Genomic DNA, 22,161 nt, shown 5'->3' on the forward strand with positions numbered 1-22,161 from the left:
AAAAAAAAAAAAAAAAAAGGAAAATGGTGAATACTTCAGGCTTCCTGTGAGTTTTACTGGTCTGGTGTGATATGGTGGGTCCTACTGGAAACAGTTGACTCAGGATTCACTTCAGGAATATTTTTTCTTGTAGTAATCTGCATATGCATTAATGTAGTAGAACAGGGAGGTGTGGGCAAAAATGGGGCCATTGTGATATTTTGGTATAGTGAACACTGTTTCTCCCTCTGTACAGTGGCTCAGACTTCGCTGGTGGTACAGAATGTTTCGGTCATCCTATGTGGAATCATTCTGATGATGGTTTTCTTACATAAAAACGAGCTTCTGACCATGTATCATGGATGGGTTCTTGTAAGTTCTCAGTAAGATTCTTGATGGCAGAAAATAGAACATCTGCTAGTGGTAAAAAATGAAAACCCTTTGAGACTAGGGAGTATCTTTTTGCAAAGACACTATTGACCTTCTGTGTCCTCTTTAATACCCTCTACAGTTTTTATTGTATTTTGTTTTTGCCTGTTTGTTTGCCCATAGTAGGCACTCATTAAATATTGCTTTAATTTTAATTTTGTCCTATTGTTATTTTTCTTGTTTTTAGTAGTATTTCAAAAGTTTATTATATAATTCAGGTGTCAATTCATTTTCAGCCACTAACCTGTAATTTGTTCACATTATATGAGAAATGTTATCTACATATTTATTAATTTGTCATAATTGTGTTCCTTCAATAATTGGTATTTGTGTTTGGGATCATGGACTACATAACTTCTCACACTATGGTCTCATGATAGCTTGATGGAAAAAAGAGAAAGATTGCGGGGGGTGGAAAATAATGGATCTAATGTCACTATTGAATCTTCTTATATATTTAGACTGATATTGTAGGGCTTCAAAGCCAGGTAGGACATTGGAAATCTTCTAGTGTATTCCCTTTATTTTGTTAATGAAAAAATTAGACAAAGTGATGTTAGCTGATTGACCATTGTCATGCTATGACTCTAGAAAGTGTCATAACTTTAAGTGTCATAACTCTGACTTAAATGCAAGACTTCTCTCTTCCCCTTTAGTGTTTTTTCCAAAAGAGGTTTTTTGGGAAGAAATTAAAAATGGCTGCTATGTTAACACTTTATGATAACTATGTCACGTAAATGTGTACATGGTTTTTATAATTTTTTGTACTCTGTGTATTACAGATGGTTTGTATTAGGAAGATACTATGTCCTTTAACTTGACTACTGGTATTTATTGTTTCATGTCTATAAAGTAAAATGATTCCTTATGGTTTTATGAAATGAACTTAAAATTTTATTATAGCCACCCAAGACCATTTTAAACTACATTGTATGGTGAAGTGTAGGTACTGTGTGGTAAAACTGCCATTTTAAGCCAGCTTTTTCCTGTAATTTCTTAGACTTCCTGTTACATCTTGATCATCACTATTGCAAATATCGCAAATTTGGCCAGTACTGCTACTGCAATCACTATCCAAAGGGACTGGATTGTCGTCGTTGCAGGAAGAGACAGAAGCAAATTAGCAGGTAATTTGGTTTTCTCTTTTAATGTAATGGGTTATATGAGGATTCACTTTATGTCAGAGGCAGTAAATTAGGGTTAAGCCTTGTCTTCTGGGTGTTTTAATTGAAAATTATTTTCCATATGTTGAAAATGCAGTCTTATCACCAGTCTCAGTGCAGTGATTTATCTCACAGTTATGAAGTTAATTTATAGGATAGTGAACTTTCATTGTATGTAAACCTGGCAGATGGAAGAGCATTTCTTTTAAATTCTGTTCACATCTCTAAATGTTTACTTAATGCTTAGAGCAGTGAAAATCTGACCTAAAATTGATTCAGTCGGACCATGGTAGTATGACCAGTACTTACAGGATTTTATTTTTCACCAAACCAAATGGAAACATTAGTTTTAAAAGAGACTCTAGTAGTGAATTCCTTCAACTTTAAAGTTATAATCTGTAACTTTTATTATGTTACATATAATGCAGTAGAATTGCTGTTACAAATACTAAAGAAGTTGAGGACAGAATATGGTTTTCAAGAAGCTTATAAATCTTAGTTGTCCATTGGAAACATATATACAAGGCCAGAGGCAGACTAAAGAATGCTTACACAGCAGCATGTCCTGTTACTGCTGCATGACCTGTCCTCAGATTAACTCACCTCACCCAATATTCCCTACCTGGCCCCTGACACAGACACACATTGGATTGATAGCTACACAGGGTTTAGGAGGAAGGGTACATCTATCCACTGATGAGATCAGCTCAATCAGTTCTGCCAGTCATTGAGATAATGGGTATCACAAACCTGTTGCCCAAACATCCTGACAGACAAGAAAACTATCGCTGATGATTTAAATGGCTTATCCCAGGACACAGAAGGCAAGATTAGGTGTTGGGGATAGCAAGCAACTTTGTTTGGGCCACGTGGCTAAAAAATGGAAAGGAGGTAGTGAGAGAAGGAAAATAAAATGTGTGGAAGGTCTAAAGGAAGAAAGAGAAGAATTTGCTCAAATCATCACTTTGTTGTAGCAGTGTTATTTATAATTGAGACAAATACCACGGTGAGTTTAGAGGATGGTGTATGTATAGGATGAATTTAGCACATGTGAGTATACCACAGGACATTGTTTCTAGAGGTAAAGTAGTGATTCTCATTGATTTTTTTTTCTTCCTGTAGTTTACCAATAGGAAATAATTCCATGTCTCTTTTTGTCACATTGAATTATAAGGCTTTGTCTTTTTTTGTATGTTTTTTCATTATTAACTTTCTCTTCTTCACATACTGTTTTAAGTATGTCATAGTTGTCCATGTTTTAAAATTCAAAGGGTACAAAAAGACCTGTAGAGTATATTCGGAGGGGAAAGTTGGCTTTTAAAATGATCTTCTTTCCCTTAATCTGAATTTTTAAACTCATTTTGACTCTGCGAAGTCTGTATAGGCTGGGGGAAAAAAGGTCCTGAGTAAAGTGAAAATTCCTCAGAATTTACAATTTGTTCTAAATACATATATAAAAAAAACCAAAGATTCCATATAACTTCGTGGGCTTTTTGATGTCCCAGAACAGTAAGAAAAATATGACCATTTCTCAGCTGCCCTTCTTTATTATCAGGAATAATTGTAGAGTGAGAGAATCTAGGCCAACCAATCTGTTTTCTAACTTTCTGGAATTTCTCAAGTTTAGGAAAGGAAGTAAGCTGCCTACTGAACTTTTGTCTGCTGTGAATTAGCTTTTAGCAAGTGGTGCTTTTCTGCATTCAGCTAGTATTGCTGGTTAGTAGCCTCGTGAGGGAAAACCTCCATGTTGTCTTTCTTCAGCATTTGTTAAAACATTAATTAAAACCATGCTTCAAAATAGGATAGAAATTTTCTTAGTTCAGAAGGTCATCAAGGGTCCACCTAACCATCAACTTTTTGGTGCTATTTCTGCTATATGGCAGAATTGTAGAACAGACAGAAAGGAGGAGGAGGAGGGAGGAAAATTAGAGAAGGGGAAAAGTACACGCCGAGAGGAAAAGTACCTGCCACATTAGTCACCTCTGAGGTTGGGGCCCTGCATGCAGACACCCCTCGTCCCATCAGAAATCGTGTGTGTTGTCTGTGCAGGGTGAGTTGTGAGGTCACCAGCGAAAACTGTTACAAACCCGAGCAGGGGACTGGACAGGGATGCTGAACCTGTGTGCGCCTCGTGCGTACGTGTCTGTGACGGGCAAAGGCCGTGTCCACGGGAGGAGAGGTGGTGAGCTGGATGCTGATTGTTCCCATTCCCTTACCGCAGTGTTTCTTGATTTCAGAATAGGTTCAGTATCACTGAAGGGGGGAAAAAAAGGAGAAATTTTCCCTGGAAGGTTAAAAAATTTTAGAATTTCGGTGGCATCAGGCCAAACACAGCTGTTACCATCTAGTTTGGAGAACACCAGAAAAAGGAATTGTTTTTCTACATAAATACTGGTAAATAATCTGTCAGCTAATTTGCCTAGGTACTTGGTTTAGTGTTTTATTAAAGCAGTCTGTTGTGCCATGACCCTTAGCCTGTCAAACCTGTTTGAAACTCGTTTCGTTTCCCAGACTTTCTATTCCATCTGTTTTATTTCCGTCCCTATTTTCTTTGTTAACCACTCTATTAATAGCTTCTGAGGTATTTTGTTTGTTTTGTTTTGATCCTCCTTCCTAAAGTAACATCTGGTTACCTTGATCAAGATGGCCGATAAATTTCTTATTTGAACTCTATTGGCTAAAAATTGATTTCGTATTTAAGGTAGACAGACCCGCTACCTGCTATTTGCTCAGCAGATCTGCTTATTATTATTATTATCCTATGAGACTTTATATACCCTTAATAATAGCAAGTCATTATTTAATGTCATGGTCTGTGCCTCAGCTGCAGCTGAAAATAGTTAAATTGGAATTAAATGAGCACACATGTGTGTTTACATAAGCATAAATAGAAATTTACAAAAGGGATGTGTTTGCATATTCAGAGGACTGATTCTTCTCTAGCCTGTTACTTGTGAAATGAGTAGGTCTTTTTAAAAAATCATTATATAGTTCATTCTGCTTCTGAAGCATGAAAGCTGGTTACTGATATTGCATCACACACAAACATTATTAGCTTCCTAAGTATAATAAAGATTGAAATTGGTGGCATTAGGAAGCTTCCAGAGCACTTAAAAACTGAGGAAGTGAAAAAAATAACAGATCATTTTAACTGAATTAATTTTGCTTTTATTCGGGGGTTTTCATTCAGAATATGTGTATATTTTCACTAGTACCCGATTTGGGGAATCAAAATATTGAGTTATTTAAATCAATTCTACACTTCTTTGTTAGCACCTGAGTTGGAAATGTTTTGAGGGTGGGATAGAAGTTAGCAAAGTCTCTGCAAAAAGGGTCATATGGGAGATCAATGAAAACTGCCTTTGCCTCTCAAGTGAAAGGTGAAATGTGTCAAAGTTCCCCTGTTATCATGTAAGCATTATACACTCATAGGACTAATTGGAAGGCAGTTGAGGACCAGGAAGAATTAGAGAAGGAATAAAGGCAATTTTCTGCTAATGCACTTATTAGTCATCTATTGCTTTTCCTTTGAGGAGCCCCGCATGATTGATAAGGATTTCTCTCCTTGGTTCCACTCTGAGATAGAGAATAAGAAAATTAGTCATTTTCTTGACTTCCTGTCTTTTATTCATGTTGTCCTCCACTCTGATTTAGCTATGTTCCTGTTATCATGTCCTAGACTTGGTCATCACCACTAAAACCTCCCCCTCCATAATCTTAATCTTAGACATTCATGCCTTGAATTGGCACCTCCTGCTTTCCAGCTCATTCCCTTCTCGTACCCTCGCCCCAGCAATCTTCCAGTCTGGTTGTCACCTACAGGTCATTGTCACCGTCTGTGACCACTCTTGTCTCCCTTCCTTAGCTGAAATTCCAAGTTAGACGTTCTGACCACATACGATCACCTCCTAGCGTATACCCTCAGCTCACTTGGCCTCCCCTCCTTCTGCTGCCCTCCAGTAGAACACGGCCAGAGAAAAATGGACAGTTTTGCTCACTGTTTGCACTTAAAGTTTATGACCATTGGGTTCAGGTTTACCCTTTCATGCTGCCAAGTGGTCCTACTACTTTCTGTGGACCTCTCCTCCTTCCTCTTAGAGGAGTAGGTCTCACATTCTCCTTCTTCCTCAAACATTCCGTACCTCCTCTCCCATCCTCACTTTCACTGATGACCTTGCTTTGTGCTTTACTGAGAGAGTAGAAGAAACAAGAAGTTCCACACGCCCTCCCCATCACGTCCACCTGCAGCCACTTATGTGGTCTGTACTTTGGTGCATGTTGATGGTTTTACTCCCATCTAAGAGTAACTTTTCCACTTTTATGTTGGTTCAGATTCCATCTCTTCTCATCTACAGTATCCTCCCCAACAGCATATAAATGTGCAATGATTTTGCTAGTAAACATTTGTACCTTGTTTTACCGCTCTACCACCCCATTTCACTGTTTCCTTTCTCAGAAAAACTTAAAAAGATGTCTGTGCTCACTCTTTCTAGTTCCTCTCCCTGGTCAGGACTTTGCTTTTCATGATGCTGGTGAGGGGCTGGGGTGGGGGGGGAGCAACATTTACATTGTGAATCCAGGGAATGCCACTGCCTTAAAAATATAATATAAATGGTATCTCCTGGAATTGACACCAATCTCTTAAACCAACTTCAGTCAGGCATTTGTGCTTACTGCTCTACCAGAACTACTCTCTTTGAAGCCCCCAGTACCTTACATGTGACCAATCTAGAGCTTCCTCCTAGTCCTCATCTTCCTTGACCTATCAGCAGCACTTGCCAGTCGATTACCCCCTCCTCTTAGAAACAGTGTTGCCCCACAGCTTCTAGGATACCACACCATTCTGGGTTTTCTCCTCTTTTACTAGTTCTTCTTCATCTTCCTGACCTCTAAACATTGACATGCCCAGGACTCGGTCCTCAGATCTTATCTCTTCTGGATCTACACTCCATCCCTTGGTTGGCCTCATCCAGTTTCACTTTAAAACTCACGTTAAAACTCAGCCAGCTGATGACTACCAAATCTGGCACACACTTCTCCCTAAACTGCAGACATATTTAACTGCCCACTTGATATGGCCTTTGACTATCAGTAGCCAGTCAAAATCAGCATCTCTAAACTAAATACTTGTTCTTTTGCTGCAAATCTGATTCTTCTGAAGTCTTTCCTTTCTCCATAAATGGCAACTCTATCCTTCTAGTAGTTGCCTAGGAAAACAGCAACAGTGAACTTTGGAGCCCTCCTTAATTCTTCTCTTTATCTCACGCCCCATATCTAATCTATTTGCAAATCTTTCTGATTCTGTGTTTGAAGTATATCCAACATCTGTTTCCCCATTTCCATTATTGCTGTCCTGGTTTATGCTACATCATCTTCTACCTGTCTTCTTGCCTCTGCTCTTACCTACCAACTCCCTCACCCTTATGCTACAGCCTTTTCACAACACAGCAGCCAAAATGAACCTTTAAAAATATAAGTCAGACTGGGTGACCTATCTGTTCAAAAGCTCCCAAAGTCTTCCTGACCCATTGATTAGCAAAGTTGGCGTGCATATAATGTTCACAAAGACCCTGTTCATTAGACCGGTCTACCCTCCCTCTCTGACCTCTTCTCTTCCTCACTCCGCTCCCGCCCTGCCAGCCTCCTTGTTGTTCCTCCTGCTCCAGGACATTTGTACCTCCCTTGCTCTGGAATTCTCTTTTCACTGATATCCACAGGACTGACTCTTTCTTCCTACTGCGTCCTGTCCTTGCTGTGATGCTCTTTTTTTCAGGGAGTCCTTTTCTGACCTTGCCATATTGAAAACTGAAATTTCTCAGGACGCCTGCATGGCTCAGTCAGTTAAGCATCTGACTTCAGCTCAGGCCATGATCTCATGGTTTATGGGTTAAACCCCATGCTTCAAGCTGGAAGAACAGAGCCTGAGACCTGCTTCAGATTCTGTCTCCCATGGTCTCCCTCTGCCCCTCCCCCGCTTGTGTTCTCTTTCTCTCAAAAATAAACAAACATTAAAAAAGAGAAAACTGAAATTTTTTTTTACCTGCACCCCTTTTTGCTTTATTTTTCACTGTAATATTTAATTAACATCTGACATGCTATATGTTTATATGCTTATTGATACACTCTTTTTTTCCCATGGGAAGGTAAACTCCATGAAGACATGGCAAAAGATGTTCTTTCTTTATTTTATTTATGGTGATAGAATAATGCCTAGCCCATAAAAGGCGTTTAATAAGTGTTTGTTGAAAAAATGATTGTAGAGTCACTCACTATTGTATTCATCTTAAAAGTTGATATTAGACTTATTTATATAGTCCTGAGAAAATCATGATTTTGGGGGCAAATTTAATATGACTTAATAATAAACAACAAATTATTTCCTATCAAAATGGTTTGCTCACTGAGTGCTTTTAGAAATTTACATTTTAGGAATCTACACTATTGGATTATGAGTTTGTATTATGTAAGTGGGCAGTCTCTCTTTGATAGGTTTGCACATTTATCTACCTCTTTTACCTACCTCTATAGATATGAATGCTACAGTACGAAGGATTGACCAGTTAACCAACATCTTGGCCCCCATGGCTGTTGGTCAGATTATGACTTTTGGCTCTACAGTCATTGGCTGTGGTTTCATCTCGGGGTGGAATTTAGTGTCCATGTGTGTGGAGTACTTTCTGCTCTGGAAGGTTTACCAGAAAACACCTGCTCTAGCTGTGAAAGCTGCTTCTAAAGTAGAGGAAGCTGAATTGAAACGGCTGAATTTACATAAAGGTAGGCTCAATACAGTGATCAATCCTTTTATTCTGACGTTCAGACCTTAAAAGTTGGTGAAGATGAAAGTTCATCCAGTTTATTACTGAGGAAGGCCTCCATGAGGCTAAATATGTCACTTTGGTATAGATGAGTCAACACCCAGGCTTTTGACAGCCTGAGGAACAACTTGGGGTTGGACCTCTGGGAGTTGGAATGGGACCTCTGGTCCTTTTCATTAATGTGAGCAGCAGACATGAAAGGGAAATCAACTGGGTGATGGCTGGGAAGAATTGAGCCATAAGAATTAGAAGATCAAGGGGGAAAAAAAGAATAAGACAATTCCTGAGTCTATGAAGAGAAGAGTTATATTGCCATTTGTAGAACAGTAGAAGGAAATGAGGACTGAAGGTAGGCATTTCCCAAGAAGAGAGAGAGAGTTGGGCTTCTGGTTAATGGAATCTTAACAGGGCCCCAGAAAATAAGATGCTGTGTTTTTCCAGAAAATTACTATATTTTTATTTGATGAGTTTTCCTGTTATTTACTTTTACTTTGCTGGGAGTATAATTTCTTTCTTTCTTTTTTTCCTTCCTTCCTTCCTTCCTTCTTTTCTTTTCTTTTCTTTTCTTTCATATAATTTCTAAGGGGGGCAGTGGGGAAAGGTAGACAGACCATGTGAGAGACCGTGATATCCATAGTATTTCGTTTATTTAACATAAATGCTACTTGGCGATTGTTTCTTAGCTGAAATTCTTACATTAGTAAAAGAAAATACATATTATACTGATACATGTAATGATGTCTTTTATTAACAGAATCTGAGCCAAAACCCTTGGAGGGAACTCATCTAATGGGTGAGAAAGACCCTAACATCCATGAGCTTGAAAATGAGCAAGAGCCAAGTTGTGCCTCCCAGATGGCTGAGCCCTTCCGCACCTTCCGAGATGGATGGGTCTCCTATTACAACCAGCCAGTGTTTCTGGCGGGCATGGGTCTTGCTTTCCTCTATATGACTGTCCTGGGCTTTGATTGTATCACCACAGGGTACGCCTACACTCAGGGCCTGAGTGGGTCCATTCTCAGTATTCTGATGGGAGCGTCAGCCATAACTGGAATAATGGGAACCATGGCTTTTACTTGGCTACGTAGAAAATGTGGCCTGGTTCGGACTGGTCTGATCTCAGGATTTGCACAGCTTTCCTGTTTGATCTTGTGTGTGATCTCCGTGTTCATGCCTGGAAGCCCCTTGGACTTGTCTGTTTCTCCTTTTGAAGATATCCGTTCTAGGTTGATTCAAGCAGAGCCATTGTCCACAATCAGACCTACAAATATACCTGAAATCATTTTTACACCAGAAGTGCACATGTCAAATGGCTCTGACCCTGCTACTATTGTCCCAGAGATGAGTCCTAAATCTGTGCCCATAGTGTCTGTCAGTCTGCTGTTTGCAGGCGTCATTGCTGCTAGAATCGGTAAGTCATCTCTCTGTATGTTAATGAACTAAAGTGTCTTTTTGCAGTGTGGGTTCAGAAGATTCAGCAATAAATGATCTCAGATATTCCCTGAATATTAATTTAAGCAAAATTCACTGTATTCTTACATACATATGAAATTTTTATTTTATAGTTTGAAATATAGTTTGTATATATGTACATATGCTTAAAACATGATTAGGGCTTGACATTTTTAAATAAATGAATATCTTAAGTATTACGCTTGATGCAATTTATTTTTAAAAAAGATATTAGCTATAAGATGCTGTTTAGTAATTTAGAGTCTTTATATTGCTATGCTTCTACTAAAAGGACTGTGAGTTTTTGCTTTCAAAAAAAAGAAAAAAACCTTCAAAAGGCCTCTCTAGCTTATGTGTATTTATAGTATACTTTGCCAAACAAATGGATTTTATAGGTTCTGGAAGGAAACACAGTGTAAAGACTTCTTACAAAGCAAAACTTAAGTAATCATTAATAGAATACTGATGAATTATCTCTGCCTGAATTTTTTTCTTTAAATGAAACCTTTTTTATCTTGTGATACAAAGCCATTCATTAATTTATCAAAGACCATTAATATTCAAGCAAGACAGCTTTATTATAGGGGCTTTAGAAACCAAGCAGTAAATGCTTGGTTAAAGTTTCCTTAAACTTTAACCATAACAGTATATTATTACATTCACTATTAGCTTTAAAAACACTAGTACTTAAAGTAAGATTTATTGTTTCTGATTTCAGAGTTTTGGTTTTGTAGTATAAATAATCACAGAAAAGTAGAATTAAGAAGTTTGTAGATTAGACTGTATGATGGCTATAAAAAATCATTTCTTGCAGCCACTAGTACCTCAGTACTTTATTTTATTTTATTTATTGTATTTTTATTTTTAAGTTTTGATTTAAATTCTATTTAATAAACATGCAGTGTAATATTAGTTTCAGGTGTAGAATTTAGTAATTCAGCACTTATATACAACACTGAGTATTTATTAATGAAAAAGTATTCTCAAAGGGAAGGCTATGATGAATATATATATATACATGGTGACTTCAAAGTAATAGGGATGAAAATATATTTTGTACATGTTGACAGATTTTTAAACTGTAAATCTGAAATGTAAAGCTATAAATTAAAATTCAGTTTTTAACAAATATCTTTTATTCATAGGTCTTTGGTCCTTTGATTTAACTGTGACACAGTTGCTGCAAGAAAATGTAATTGAATCTGAAAGAGGCATTATAAATGGTGTACAGAACTCCATGAACTATCTTCTTGATCTTCTGCATTTCATCATGGTTATCCTGGCTCCAAATCCTGAAGCTTTTGGCTTGCTTGTACTGATTTCAGTCTCCTTCGTGGCAATGGGCCACATCATGTATTTTCGATTTGCCCAGAAAACTCTGGGCAGCAAGATGTTTGCCTGTGGTCCTGAGGAAAAAGAAGTTACGAATGAAAATCAAACTAACGTATCTGTTGTGTGAGACCATGTAACTGTTGCTGTCCCTGTTACTAGATTACACAGAGCACATATGCTTATTTTGTACTTCAGAATTCCAATAAATGGCTAGGTGTTTCTCTCTGGTTTTACCCCAGTTGTACCCCGAGGGCTAGAAGCTATTTAGGAGCTGTAAGTCAGAGGAAATGAGCTGGTTAATTTCCCTTACACTTAAGGATGGGGGGTGGGGGAAGGAAAAGAAAAACTCAGTTTAAATGTGGAGAAAGGTAACACTGATTTTCCCTATTTCTCAGGAGTAGATAAAATTTTACATGAAGAGCAGTTAGTCATGTGATTTAAGTTATTCTTTGGGAGATATTTATTATCTGTGCAAGAATTCAGATATATCATTCTTCCCTAAAATTCATTCTTATCCAAGTCTAGCTAACTTACTTTCTTTTAGCATGATCTTCACATTATAAAAAACAAATTCTGCTTCAAGTATGAAGAGGAGAGTTTGATAACCAGTGTTATTCTTATTGATCCTGTTGATCATAAGGGATTTACATATATGTGGCAAGTGAAATACTTAGCTAGAATTCTCAAATAGGGTTTATGGTATATAACTTTAGAGAGCACCTTTGTATCTTTATCATCATGGTGAAATATTGCAGTAAGCATATGTAACACTTCATAAAATGGCTCTCCTATAAGCTGCAGGTAGAAACAAAGCTGTAGATTTGTAGCACTGTAAATGCATAAAGACTTCAGATATGCTGATAGTTTGCCCATAGAAGCTAGAAGCTCCAAGTCACCCAAAAGAGCAAGATCTGAATTCAGCTCTCACATACTGCTGTCATTAACGATCTCTGTCTTGGAACAGGAGGGAGCAAGCTTTCAGCCTGGTAGATTCAATGTAGAGAGCCAGCTCACACTTGGAAAGGTTTTGTTTTAAAATCATTAGATCTAGACTTAAATGTGCTCGGGTAGAGCATTTTTACTTACTGTTTTGTACCCAGGAGTTATTTTTACACAGTTGTCAAGCAAGACTGTTCGTAAATGCATCCCATTCAAAGGTCTTTGAGAAGAATGGAGGAAAGGAAACACTTTTGTACTTTAAAAAACTGTTTTCCAAGTCATTTTGCAACATGTCAGTACCAACATGGTACTTTGCCTTAACCGTTTATGCACTTTCATGGAGACTGCGATCCGTTACTATGAGCACTTTCTTCTTTTTTCTTAAGGTTTCATCTTCTTCCTATGGTATGACATAATGATTTACTATGTTGTAAAATCTTTGTAACATATTTCTATAAAAAACATTTTTAAAATCTTGAGTCTTTTTTCCTGAGTTGCGTTCCCCAATTATTGAATATTGTTTTTGTTATAGAACATCTGTTTTGGATAAGGTAGTTTTTTCCTCTGCAGTTTCATAATAATTCATAAATCTTAGTGTTATCCCACTGATCATATGTATAGCTTATGGTGGTTTGGATAAAAATATAGTAAACATGAACACGGTGCTCATTCCTTGACCTTGAAGAAGTCACATTAAGCCTTCTGAATTCTATCTCATCTTCAGTAAATTGGAGATGATACTATAAAGCCAACTCCCCCCACCTCACAGCTTTCCTGACCAAGCCAAATGAGAGAAGTCATGTGGAAGCACTTTGTGGACTATCAGATGCGGTGGGATCAGTACTAGGAATTGGGCCTAAGGACAGAGAGTTGTAGATACCTGCTATGGTCCAAAGAACAGAGCCACATTCTGTATTCAACAGATGTTTACTGAACACTTGATCTGTACCCCGGACAGCTTCTTCCTGGGATGCAGATTTGACTCTGACATGGTTAATCAGTCAGAGGCTCCTTTTCTTTCCCCTAAAACTGGGGGCCTTGAGAACTTTTGTCAGCACGCCAGAGCTCCAGACCTGCTTGTGGCCTTTGAACAGACGGCAGATGCCTCTGTAAGGTTTGGCTGCTGTCTTGAACAGGCCCTCTGCGCCCTCCCACAGGGGTCAGCTGCAGTCTGAGTTCTGCCCTGAGTGTTGGCAGCCTTAATGGAAGGCCTGTGACCTCGTAAAATGAATAGAACCATATTAGCAAAGGAAGGTCGCAGCTCTTCATGTGGGCATTTTGACAAATTGAGGGTCTGCAGAGAGAGGCCTGTGTAGGAGGAAGGAGCATGGAGTTGGAGAGCCCATAGGAATTTTTACAGCTGCCTCCCTTATCTTTGCAGAGTGCTGTGGAGAGCAGGAAGAGGAGGGGAGGGGCGGGGAATCACCAGTCACCACTGGCCTGGCAGCCTTTGCTGTTTACTGCCCCAGGCATAGAAGTAGGGCAGGGGCAGATGACCTGGGCCTGTGTCTGGGAGTGTTTCTAAATAGGGGGACAAACTCAAATACCTACAGGGGCAATCAGGTGACACCAATGAGTGGCTCGGGTTAGAGACCAGAGAATTGTCTTTCACTGAGCTTGTAACTACATTTCATAAGAGTCCCGTATTTTGCTCCCAGTTTAAAACAAATTATTACATTTTTTTTCATGTTTTAATCCATGCAGGTTTCCTACAGTGCTTTTTAAGTCCCTTTTTTCAACATAGGCATTCTTTGCTTACTAAATGAAGAAGCCATCTTCATTACCCTAAAGGACTATACCTTTTCCCATTTTTTTTCTTGAAAGAGCTGGCTTGCTTGATATACCTTTCATTGCTCCTCACCACCACCCCCACAAAAAAGAAAGATAAGGTATAAGAGATTTTTTTTTCCTGTTTTACCATAAGACAGAAAAACAGTGCTAGAGGCATGATAAAAGGAGCATTGGCACTGGAAAGGCCATTGGGAAGTCATGGTGTGGTCAGGCTGTGGTTGGCGGGAGCAAGAGGGGCAGCGACAAGCAATCCCCGTTGCCGTGCAGGCATGTGGGCCCTGTGTCACGTCTTCTGATCTTTCAAGAGAAGTTGAGCATTTGAAATTTTGTGTGGAATCTCCAAATTCTTCAAATGCCAGCAACTAATTTGAAAACGCTAAACCATCTTTCTAGTCATGCAATATATACCTGTGGGATACCCTGAGCCACTATGGCTGCCATTTTTGAGATTTTCTCTAAGATGATAGCTTGTGAACAGGAGAATGGTACTTGAATAAAGTGTAAGAGGAGAGGAGCTGCATATAAAATACTTGAGGAGTACAGGGAGCAAGAAAACTGGGCACACACATATTTATGGTGAAAAATATTAAGCTTTTAGACATCCTGTATTGGAGATCACTTAAGGTCAAACAACCTATGCATTTATTTTCTGCTATATTGGTGTCAATGAACCTTCTGTCCCAAAGCGCTTTATTCCATGTGTTGTTTACAATGTTGGGTAAAAGGATAATCATGATTTTAAAAAAAGAAAAGCTTTAAATTTTTTTCTTAATTATAAATATAGTGTGCTTCTGTTTTGAAAAAGAGACAGCAAACAGAATTTTATATTGACAAAGTCCTCTTTTCCCATTCCCTGAATCCTCAAGAGTGCCCACTGTGAACAGTCCAGGGTGTGTCCTTACAATGTCTTTGTAATGAAATTTAAAAATAACTCTTCATATCATCATTTGGTTTGTTCACCAAGATTATGTTGATATCTATATCTATAAGTATATATCTTCCCCTCAAATTCTGAGTTAAAGTCATGTCTGCATTAAGATTGTTGATAGAGTAATTAAAAAATTTTAACACATAGAACGGAGTAATTAAAAACTTTAAAAACATAGAAGTAGGTATATATATACCTAGTCTAATACGTTTATTATGATCAAGAAATAAACTTAGTCTCAAATTCCTTTCAACCTAGACAAAAGGCACTGAGTTTTACCTTTTCCCCCCAAATGACACTTACTTGAAACTCTATATTAACTTCAGTTAAACATTGCTGCCTCTTTTATGTCTCCTTTTTCCCCTCTTGATCCACCTTTCAGAATAATCTTTGCTATCAGAACATTTTTGTTTTACAACATAGCAATTCAAGAGTAGAGTTGAAATGTTGGAATAACCTTACGACAACACGTACACATTTGTCACAAACAAGTCTAAACCGGCTACGTTTAAGTCACACTTTGAAACTTAAGTGACCTTTTTCCTTATATGGATACTTGTTTACATTTTCCAAGTCCAAAAGAGAGCAAATATTTTATCTAAAGGATGGACAAATGAGAGATCAAAGTACAAGTAAGTGCTTTTTTCCACGTTCTTCACCCTGGCCTCTATGTGAATTGGTATATATTTTTCTATTTGAACATTTTCCTTATTGCATTTTACTGGGAGAAAAGTGCACTGCAAAGTTCCTGGTTATGTTCCAAAGTGTCTTAGAAAGTGGCTGTTTTTTATTGTAGTGACCATAATACAAATGTTAATCTAATTAAATTGATTGAAGGTGTAAGAGGATAAATATGTTAAAACACTTCAGAAGAAATACATATTTTGAAGAAGTGATTTTCAAAGACCTCACAATAAATGATCCCTAATAAGCAGTACACAGTCACATAGTAAATCATATCTAAAGGAATATCTGAACTTAACATATCCATATATATTCTAGAAAAAATGTTTATCTAATGATAGGGTTTTTATTTACTACTATGTATATGACCAAATATGTACATATCTTATCTGTTAATTTTAAGGTATTTAAATAAAACACACTACAATGGAAAGGAACTACCATTTAAACATCTATTATTTGCCTGCACTTTATTCACTTAATCCTCACCATAACTCAGTGAAGAAGATATTATCATCTCTGTTTTAGAGATGAGAGCACTGAGCCTTAGAGATCATGTTATGCACTTACCTAGCTAGGAGGTGACAAAAGAATTGAAAACCGTTTCTGTCTATCTCCATATCACACAACCCCAGCATGAGCTTTTTCTAATGAGAAGTGTCAGAAAATCATTACCATCCTTAAGGGGTCTATTTGTTTATGGCAAACATATGTTATCTTACACAGTGAAATGGGTATAACTTTATTAGCTGACTCCTTGAACAGGAGGATTTGGAATTGCATTTCCAGGGAGCTAAGGTTTTTCCAATTCATAGCCTCCACACCCATTTTAAATGCTTTGGTTGGTCCTCACGCAGCATTTACAATACTATGGGATGAATGAGTAAGGTATATTAGGGTGTATTTCTTAATACCTCTAAGGTGTAATAGGAAAATGATTAGGAGCAGCACAGAGACATGGATTTAATTCTGGCCTTGTCATTTACTAGCTTCTGTGTTCCTGGGTAAATTGTTTAACTTCTCTGAATTTTTATTTGCACAATGGGAATATTAATACCTATCTCATAGGGGATTAGCAAGTTTAGCCCAATACCTGATATAGAGCACTCAGTAAAGTATTTCTTAAATTCATGTGAGAATTAAGGATATTATTTCAATATAATTTATTTTATTTTTTTATTTTTTATTTTTTTACAAATAGTTTACTGTCAAATTAGTTTCCACATAACACCCAGTGCTCAAAAAATATGGAACGCTTCACGAATTTGCATGTCATCCTTGCACAAGGGCCATGCTAATCTCTGTATCATTCCAATTTTAGTATATGTGCTGCGGAAGCGAGCACTCAATATAATTTATTTTTATCTGAATTACTCTAATGCCAGTGTGTCATGTTCGATGAACTATTCAGTTAAATATAGCAATTAATTTTACCTGTACATTCTCCCTCTTCAAATATAACATATTCACGTTGACAAGAGAAATCTACAAACAGATTTGTCTAGAAGAAAAGTACACTGAATTTACATTTAGTTTTAGGTCTCTGCAAAACAAATAGCTGAGATTTCTTTTGTGGACCTTATAAAGAACCTCTTTTTTTTAAAAAAAAGGAAAATTCTCATCACTGTTTTAATTCTAATAATTCTTAAACTTCTAGGTACTTCTCTGTAAATGAAAAGGAGAAAGGAACAGAAGAATGGAAGGATGGAGAGAGGAAAGGTGAAAGGAAAGAAGGTAAGATATTGGGCAGAGTGAGGAGGGAGTTCATAACCCAAGTTTTTAGACAAGGATAATTGGGGCACCAAGGTGACTCAGTTGGTTAAGCATCGGACTCTTGATTCACTCATGATCTCACAGTTGTGAGATTGAGCCCCATGTCCAGCTCTGCACTGAATGTGGAGACTACTTGGGATTCTCTCTCCCTGTCTCTCTGACCCTCCCCTGTTCTCTCTCTCTCAAAAAAAAAAAAAAAAGAAAAGATAGTCACCAGAGTACATTTGTTTATTCACTGTTCCTCCTCAGATCCCACTGAAAAGACAGGCAAAGAACACCAAAACCTTTAACTTGTTATTTCAGCTTGTACGTATAAGCCCTATGAGTCACCTTTCCTGGAGTCACTTAGGTTGACAGGTATAGAGAACCAGTGAGGGAAGTTGGCAGATTGTACACAAAACAGTTGCCCCTTCCCACCTATGGAAAGCATGTATGCAGTGCTACTGCCATGATAACATTTGCAGAGTGAACAATTAGTCTGGAGAGGGTTAGTGCTTCTAGTGAAGGTATAAAGTAGAAGCTTCTAGAGAAGCTCTCCTGTTCTGATACTGGAAGTGAAACCCTGATGGTCTTTGTGCTCTCTGCCTGAATATCTTTAAGAAGCCTACCCATTGACATGACTTGCCCACTTACTCAGAAATCTTCCCAGAGTGGAATCTGTTAAGAGAAAACAACCTACTCAACCTTCCTCAGTAGAGGAAATTCACATAAGCTACTTGGAATTCATCAATTTAGGCTTTCTTTCATATATATGAACAGATAACCAATGATGACTAGCTACCTGGGGAAAACCAGCAGCTCCAAATAATGGGACTAGGATGAATAAAGTATGAACCAAAAAACCCAGAGATAATATAGGGTAGGGCAGAAAACAGATTTTTTTCAATTCTAGTTAATATCCTCAGAGAGATTCAAGAAAGAATGATATCTATAAAGTAAGTACAACGTTTTATGCAAAAAGAGAACAGGAAAAAATTACTAGAAATGAAAAATAGGATTCTCCCCCAAATTCAGTAAAAAGTGAATTGAAAAGTAGAGCAAAGGGGGTGCCTGGGTGGCTCAGTCAGTTAAGCGTCTGACTTCGGCTCAGGTCATGATCTCATGGTTCGTGGGTTCAAGCCCTGCACTGGGCTCTGTGCTGACAGATAGCTCAGAGTCTGGAGCCTGTTTGAGATTCTGTATCTCCCTCTCTCTTTGACCCTCCCCTGCCCAAGCTGTCTCTCTCTCTCTCAGAAATAAATAAAACATTAAAAAATTTATTTAAAAAAGTAGAGCAAAGAGACAGAAATAACATATAAGAGAAAAATAAGGGACCTTAAAGATGGATGTCAAGGATGTCAAATATCTGGGGCACCTGGGTGGTTCAGTCAGTTGAACATCGACTTTGACTCAGGTCATGATCTTGTGGTTTGTGAGTTCAAGCCCCATATCTGGCTTGTTGCCATTAGCCTGTGAATGTAGAACCCACATTAGATCCTCTGTCCCTTTCTCTCTCTGTCCCTCTCCCACTTGCATTCTTTCTCTCAAAAACAAACAAACAAACAAATAAAACATTTTTTAAAAGGATTTTTTAAAAGGATAGAAATATCTTTCTATCGACAAATCAAGTAAAAAGAAGCAAAAAGATGGAGGAAATGAATGGAGGGGGAGGGAATTAGAAGTAGTTGAATTACCTAATGATATGATGAAGTATTAATATGTTTCTTGTCCAATGGGGAGAAAAAAGGTAACTAGAAACTTCAAAAAAAACCCAAAAACTTGTACAAGAAAATTATTTCCATATATGACACAAAGTAAACTGTGGCATGACTCTGAGGATTTGTTTGAATAAAAGAAAAAGAATTAATTTTACTTTGATTCTTAGATCATTTTTTTTTAAGTGGAGACATGGTAATATGTCATTTGTCTTTAATTTTTAAATTAACTACTATGGAGGCAACTGGGTGGCTCAGTCAGTTAAGCGCCCAATTTTGGCTCAAGTCACAATATCACAGTTCGTGAGTTTGAGCCCCATGTTGGGCTCTGGTGTCGACAGCTCAGAGCCTGGAGCTTGATTCAGATTCTGTGTCTCTCTCACTCTCTGCCCCTCCCCAACTTGCACTCTGTCTCTGTCTCTGTCTCCCTCTCTCATTAAAAAATAAACATAAAGAACATTAAAAATTAAATTACGTTAAATTAAATTAACTACTAAGCCAAGGTCAGATGCTTTTAACTAAAGCTGTAAGACAAGGACAACGTGGCTGTAAATGTCAATGTTACAAACACTTATTAATTAAAAGCCCTGGTGTAGTTGACCAGTGCTGGGGGTTGGGGAAAAGAGGTGAAGGATCATGTAGGGTTCTTGTGTTCTCACTGCATCCAGAGGGAATTAATACTGTCTAAAAATGATGAAACAATAAAGGGAATTTAAGCATGTTATATGAAATTATATAAGTTACATCATTTGAGGGCAGGAGAAATCAAGATGTAATGTGACATGAAGTATCTGTCACCGCATGTCACTGAGAGATATTGTCTCAGGTTGCTAAATCAAGAAACAGGTAACAAGTTGCTAAATTAAGAAATATATCAAGTAGTATTGAAAATTAGATGTAGCTGGTTTACTATGAGCCACTCGAGAAGATTCTAAGTCTTTTATCTATATTTTTATTCTGTACCTAAGTCTTTTATCTATATCTTTTTGTTCTATATATTTATTAACAGCTCATTCTTCTCAAGTGCAATTATTAATGAGTCCAATGATTGAATTATCAAAAGAACAACTTGTCCTGTTTATTTGGAAATTCAAGTTTAGGAAGGCATGAACAGACTTTTTCAAAAAAGAAGCCTAAATGGCCATTGACTTGATTATAATAGATTGCTTTACTTTGAAAGTCAATACTACGTTTGTGTAAAGTGGGAAGAAAAGACTGTGTGGTCTTAGAACTATATCTAAGGTAATTACAGTGTTTATCAAATAAAAATGTCATAATGTGCTCTGTTACACCATTTATATGCAGTTGTTTTGACAACAGCTTATAGATTATTTGCATCTGCTACCTCTGTTTTCACCATTCTAATATTTTCTTAAAGTTTTTAAATTTATTTTGAGAAAGAATAAGCACGAGCGGGGGCAAGGCAGAGGAGAGGGAGAGAATCCCAAGCAGGCTCAGCACTGATAGTGAGGATCATGACATGGTGCTCAAACTCACTTATGGTGATATCATGCCCTGAGCTGGAATGAAGAGTCAGATACTGACTTAACAGACTGAGCCATTCAGATGCCCGTCACTTTTCTAGTTTCTAATTGTCCTTTAATTCTTCCCTTATTATCTTTCTTTTTCCTGGCAGTATTTCATTCATACACTCCAACGTTTTACATTTCTTAAAAATTTTGGTCCATTGACTTTAAGTAAACAAATGCTTAGCCACGACAGGTCTTGTAAACACTTTTATGTAATATGGCAAGTTCAAAATGATGACACGCGCTTAACTAACATGTTGCTGCGGAAATGCTAAACTTAACTGACAAAAGATTAAGTAAATAAACACTCAGAAAGATACTGACTGACCTGGCAGTGTCAATATTTATAAAATAAGAGTCACAGCTTTCACATGATCACCAAAGGCTGGTGCTTTCATTGGGTGGAGGAGCGTGTGAAAATCACACCCGTCTAAACATAGGAAAACAAGCATAATGATGAGGTAACTACCTGAAAGCCTAAGAATAATAAGGTATTCTCTCTAGTTGGTATAATGAGGGGTAAAACTGTGACTTTTCATTTACTGCCATTCTGTCGTGTTTGAATTTAAGCAGTAATAGCACCATTAACATCACAAAACCAACCCTGTCTTCTGGCATATGTTTGTAAATACATTAACAGTTTGGATATGGGGTATAGGTCTTTGAGTTTTTAACTGATTTCACTCAGAGGGCTTTTTTTTAACTCTTGGGGTATCTGACATGTTACCTACTCCCCTTTCCATATATTGTGTATTTCATGTGACTATCCAATAATAGCTACTAATTAGAGACCATTTCTACTTGCAATTCATATCTGTTATTATAGTTCAAAAGCACTAACCCTGGAATATAATTTGTAATCTGGCTAAAGGCAAACCTCACATGATGAAGTCAACAAACAGATAAGAGCAGTTTGTTGTGAAACATTTTTGAGTGTCCCTTGGTGCTGAAACATTGTTTTCAATGTCAAAATAGAGACAGAGTTCACTGGAAAATCTGGAGCTGAAATAAAGCATGCCAAAAGCAGGGCCCTAGAGCAAACACTCAGCATTCTCATCACCGGTCATTGAAGGTTAAATGGCTGCTGCTGGGTGAAATATTCCCATTTCCAGTCTGCAGATGCAGAAAGTGAGAATTCCATACAAGTAGACACGTTCTCAGTAATAAGTCAGTGTCCGTCATTGTCAAGATTTAAACAGTAGTACTCAAGAGATTCTGAAGAATGTTAATTTGTGAGACCCTGTATTTTCCTTCAAGGCAGACAGAGCCATAAAAAGAAAAAGGCCATTACTTTGCTTTTTCCCACGATTTATTTATCTCATTGAAACTCTTGAAAAAAACCATATCTTAATCTCATAAAACTTGACACCTACAGTCTCTTACAATATATCACTTCATAGAATGTTGTCTGAGTTCCCAGATAGTTTGAGTCATGGAGTGCCTGCTACATGCCAGTCTCTGAGCTTTGCACAGGATACCAGGGGTATTCAAAAGCTTATGATTTAATGCAAATAATGTCTTTACACTGTAATATCTTTTTCTGTGGATGAGATGTGCACAGAGTCTATGGGAGGTCAGAGAGCCACAGGGAGAACAGCCTAGAGTTAAGGAAGGCTTCCTGAAAAAGCAATGCTTCAGTTGTATCCCTACTGT

The 22,161-nt window shown here is 37.6% G+C and overlaps 1 protein-coding gene and 1 non-coding gene across 2 annotated transcripts in view; one reads left to right on the forward strand and one right to left on the reverse strand.

Moving 5' to 3' along the window:
- SLC40A1 (solute carrier family 40 member 1) overlaps positions 1 to 12,588 on the forward strand; it is a 21,126-nt gene extending 8,538 nt beyond the window's left edge. The window contains exons 4-8 of the mRNA XM_077780217.1: positions 236 to 351; positions 1,409 to 1,535; positions 8,100 to 8,345; positions 9,141 to 9,797; positions 10,984 to 12,588. Of these exons, the coding sequence (XP_077636343.1) occupies positions 236 to 351; positions 1,409 to 1,535; positions 8,100 to 8,345; positions 9,141 to 9,797; positions 10,984 to 11,297 (1,460 nt within the window). The 3' untranslated portion in view covers positions 11,298 to 12,588. The remainder of the gene's footprint in view (positions 1 to 235; positions 352 to 1,408; positions 1,536 to 8,099; positions 8,346 to 9,140; positions 9,798 to 10,983) is intronic.
- Positions 12,589 to 16,753: 4,165 nt separating this feature from the next.
- On the reverse strand, positions 16,754 to 16,857 carry LOC144244931 (U6 spliceosomal RNA). The gene has a single exon (XR_013339121.1). It is a non-coding gene; the product is annotated as a U6 spliceosomal RNA (small nuclear RNA).
- Positions 16,858 to 22,161: the final 5,304 nt, after the last annotated feature.

The sequence above is a fragment of the Crocuta crocuta genome, unplaced genomic scaffold (assembly GCF_008692635.1).
Source record: "Crocuta crocuta isolate KB4526 unplaced genomic scaffold, BGI_CrCroc_1.0 scaffold38, whole genome shotgun sequence".
NCBI lineage: Eukaryota > Metazoa > Chordata > Mammalia > Carnivora > Hyaenidae > Crocuta > Crocuta crocuta.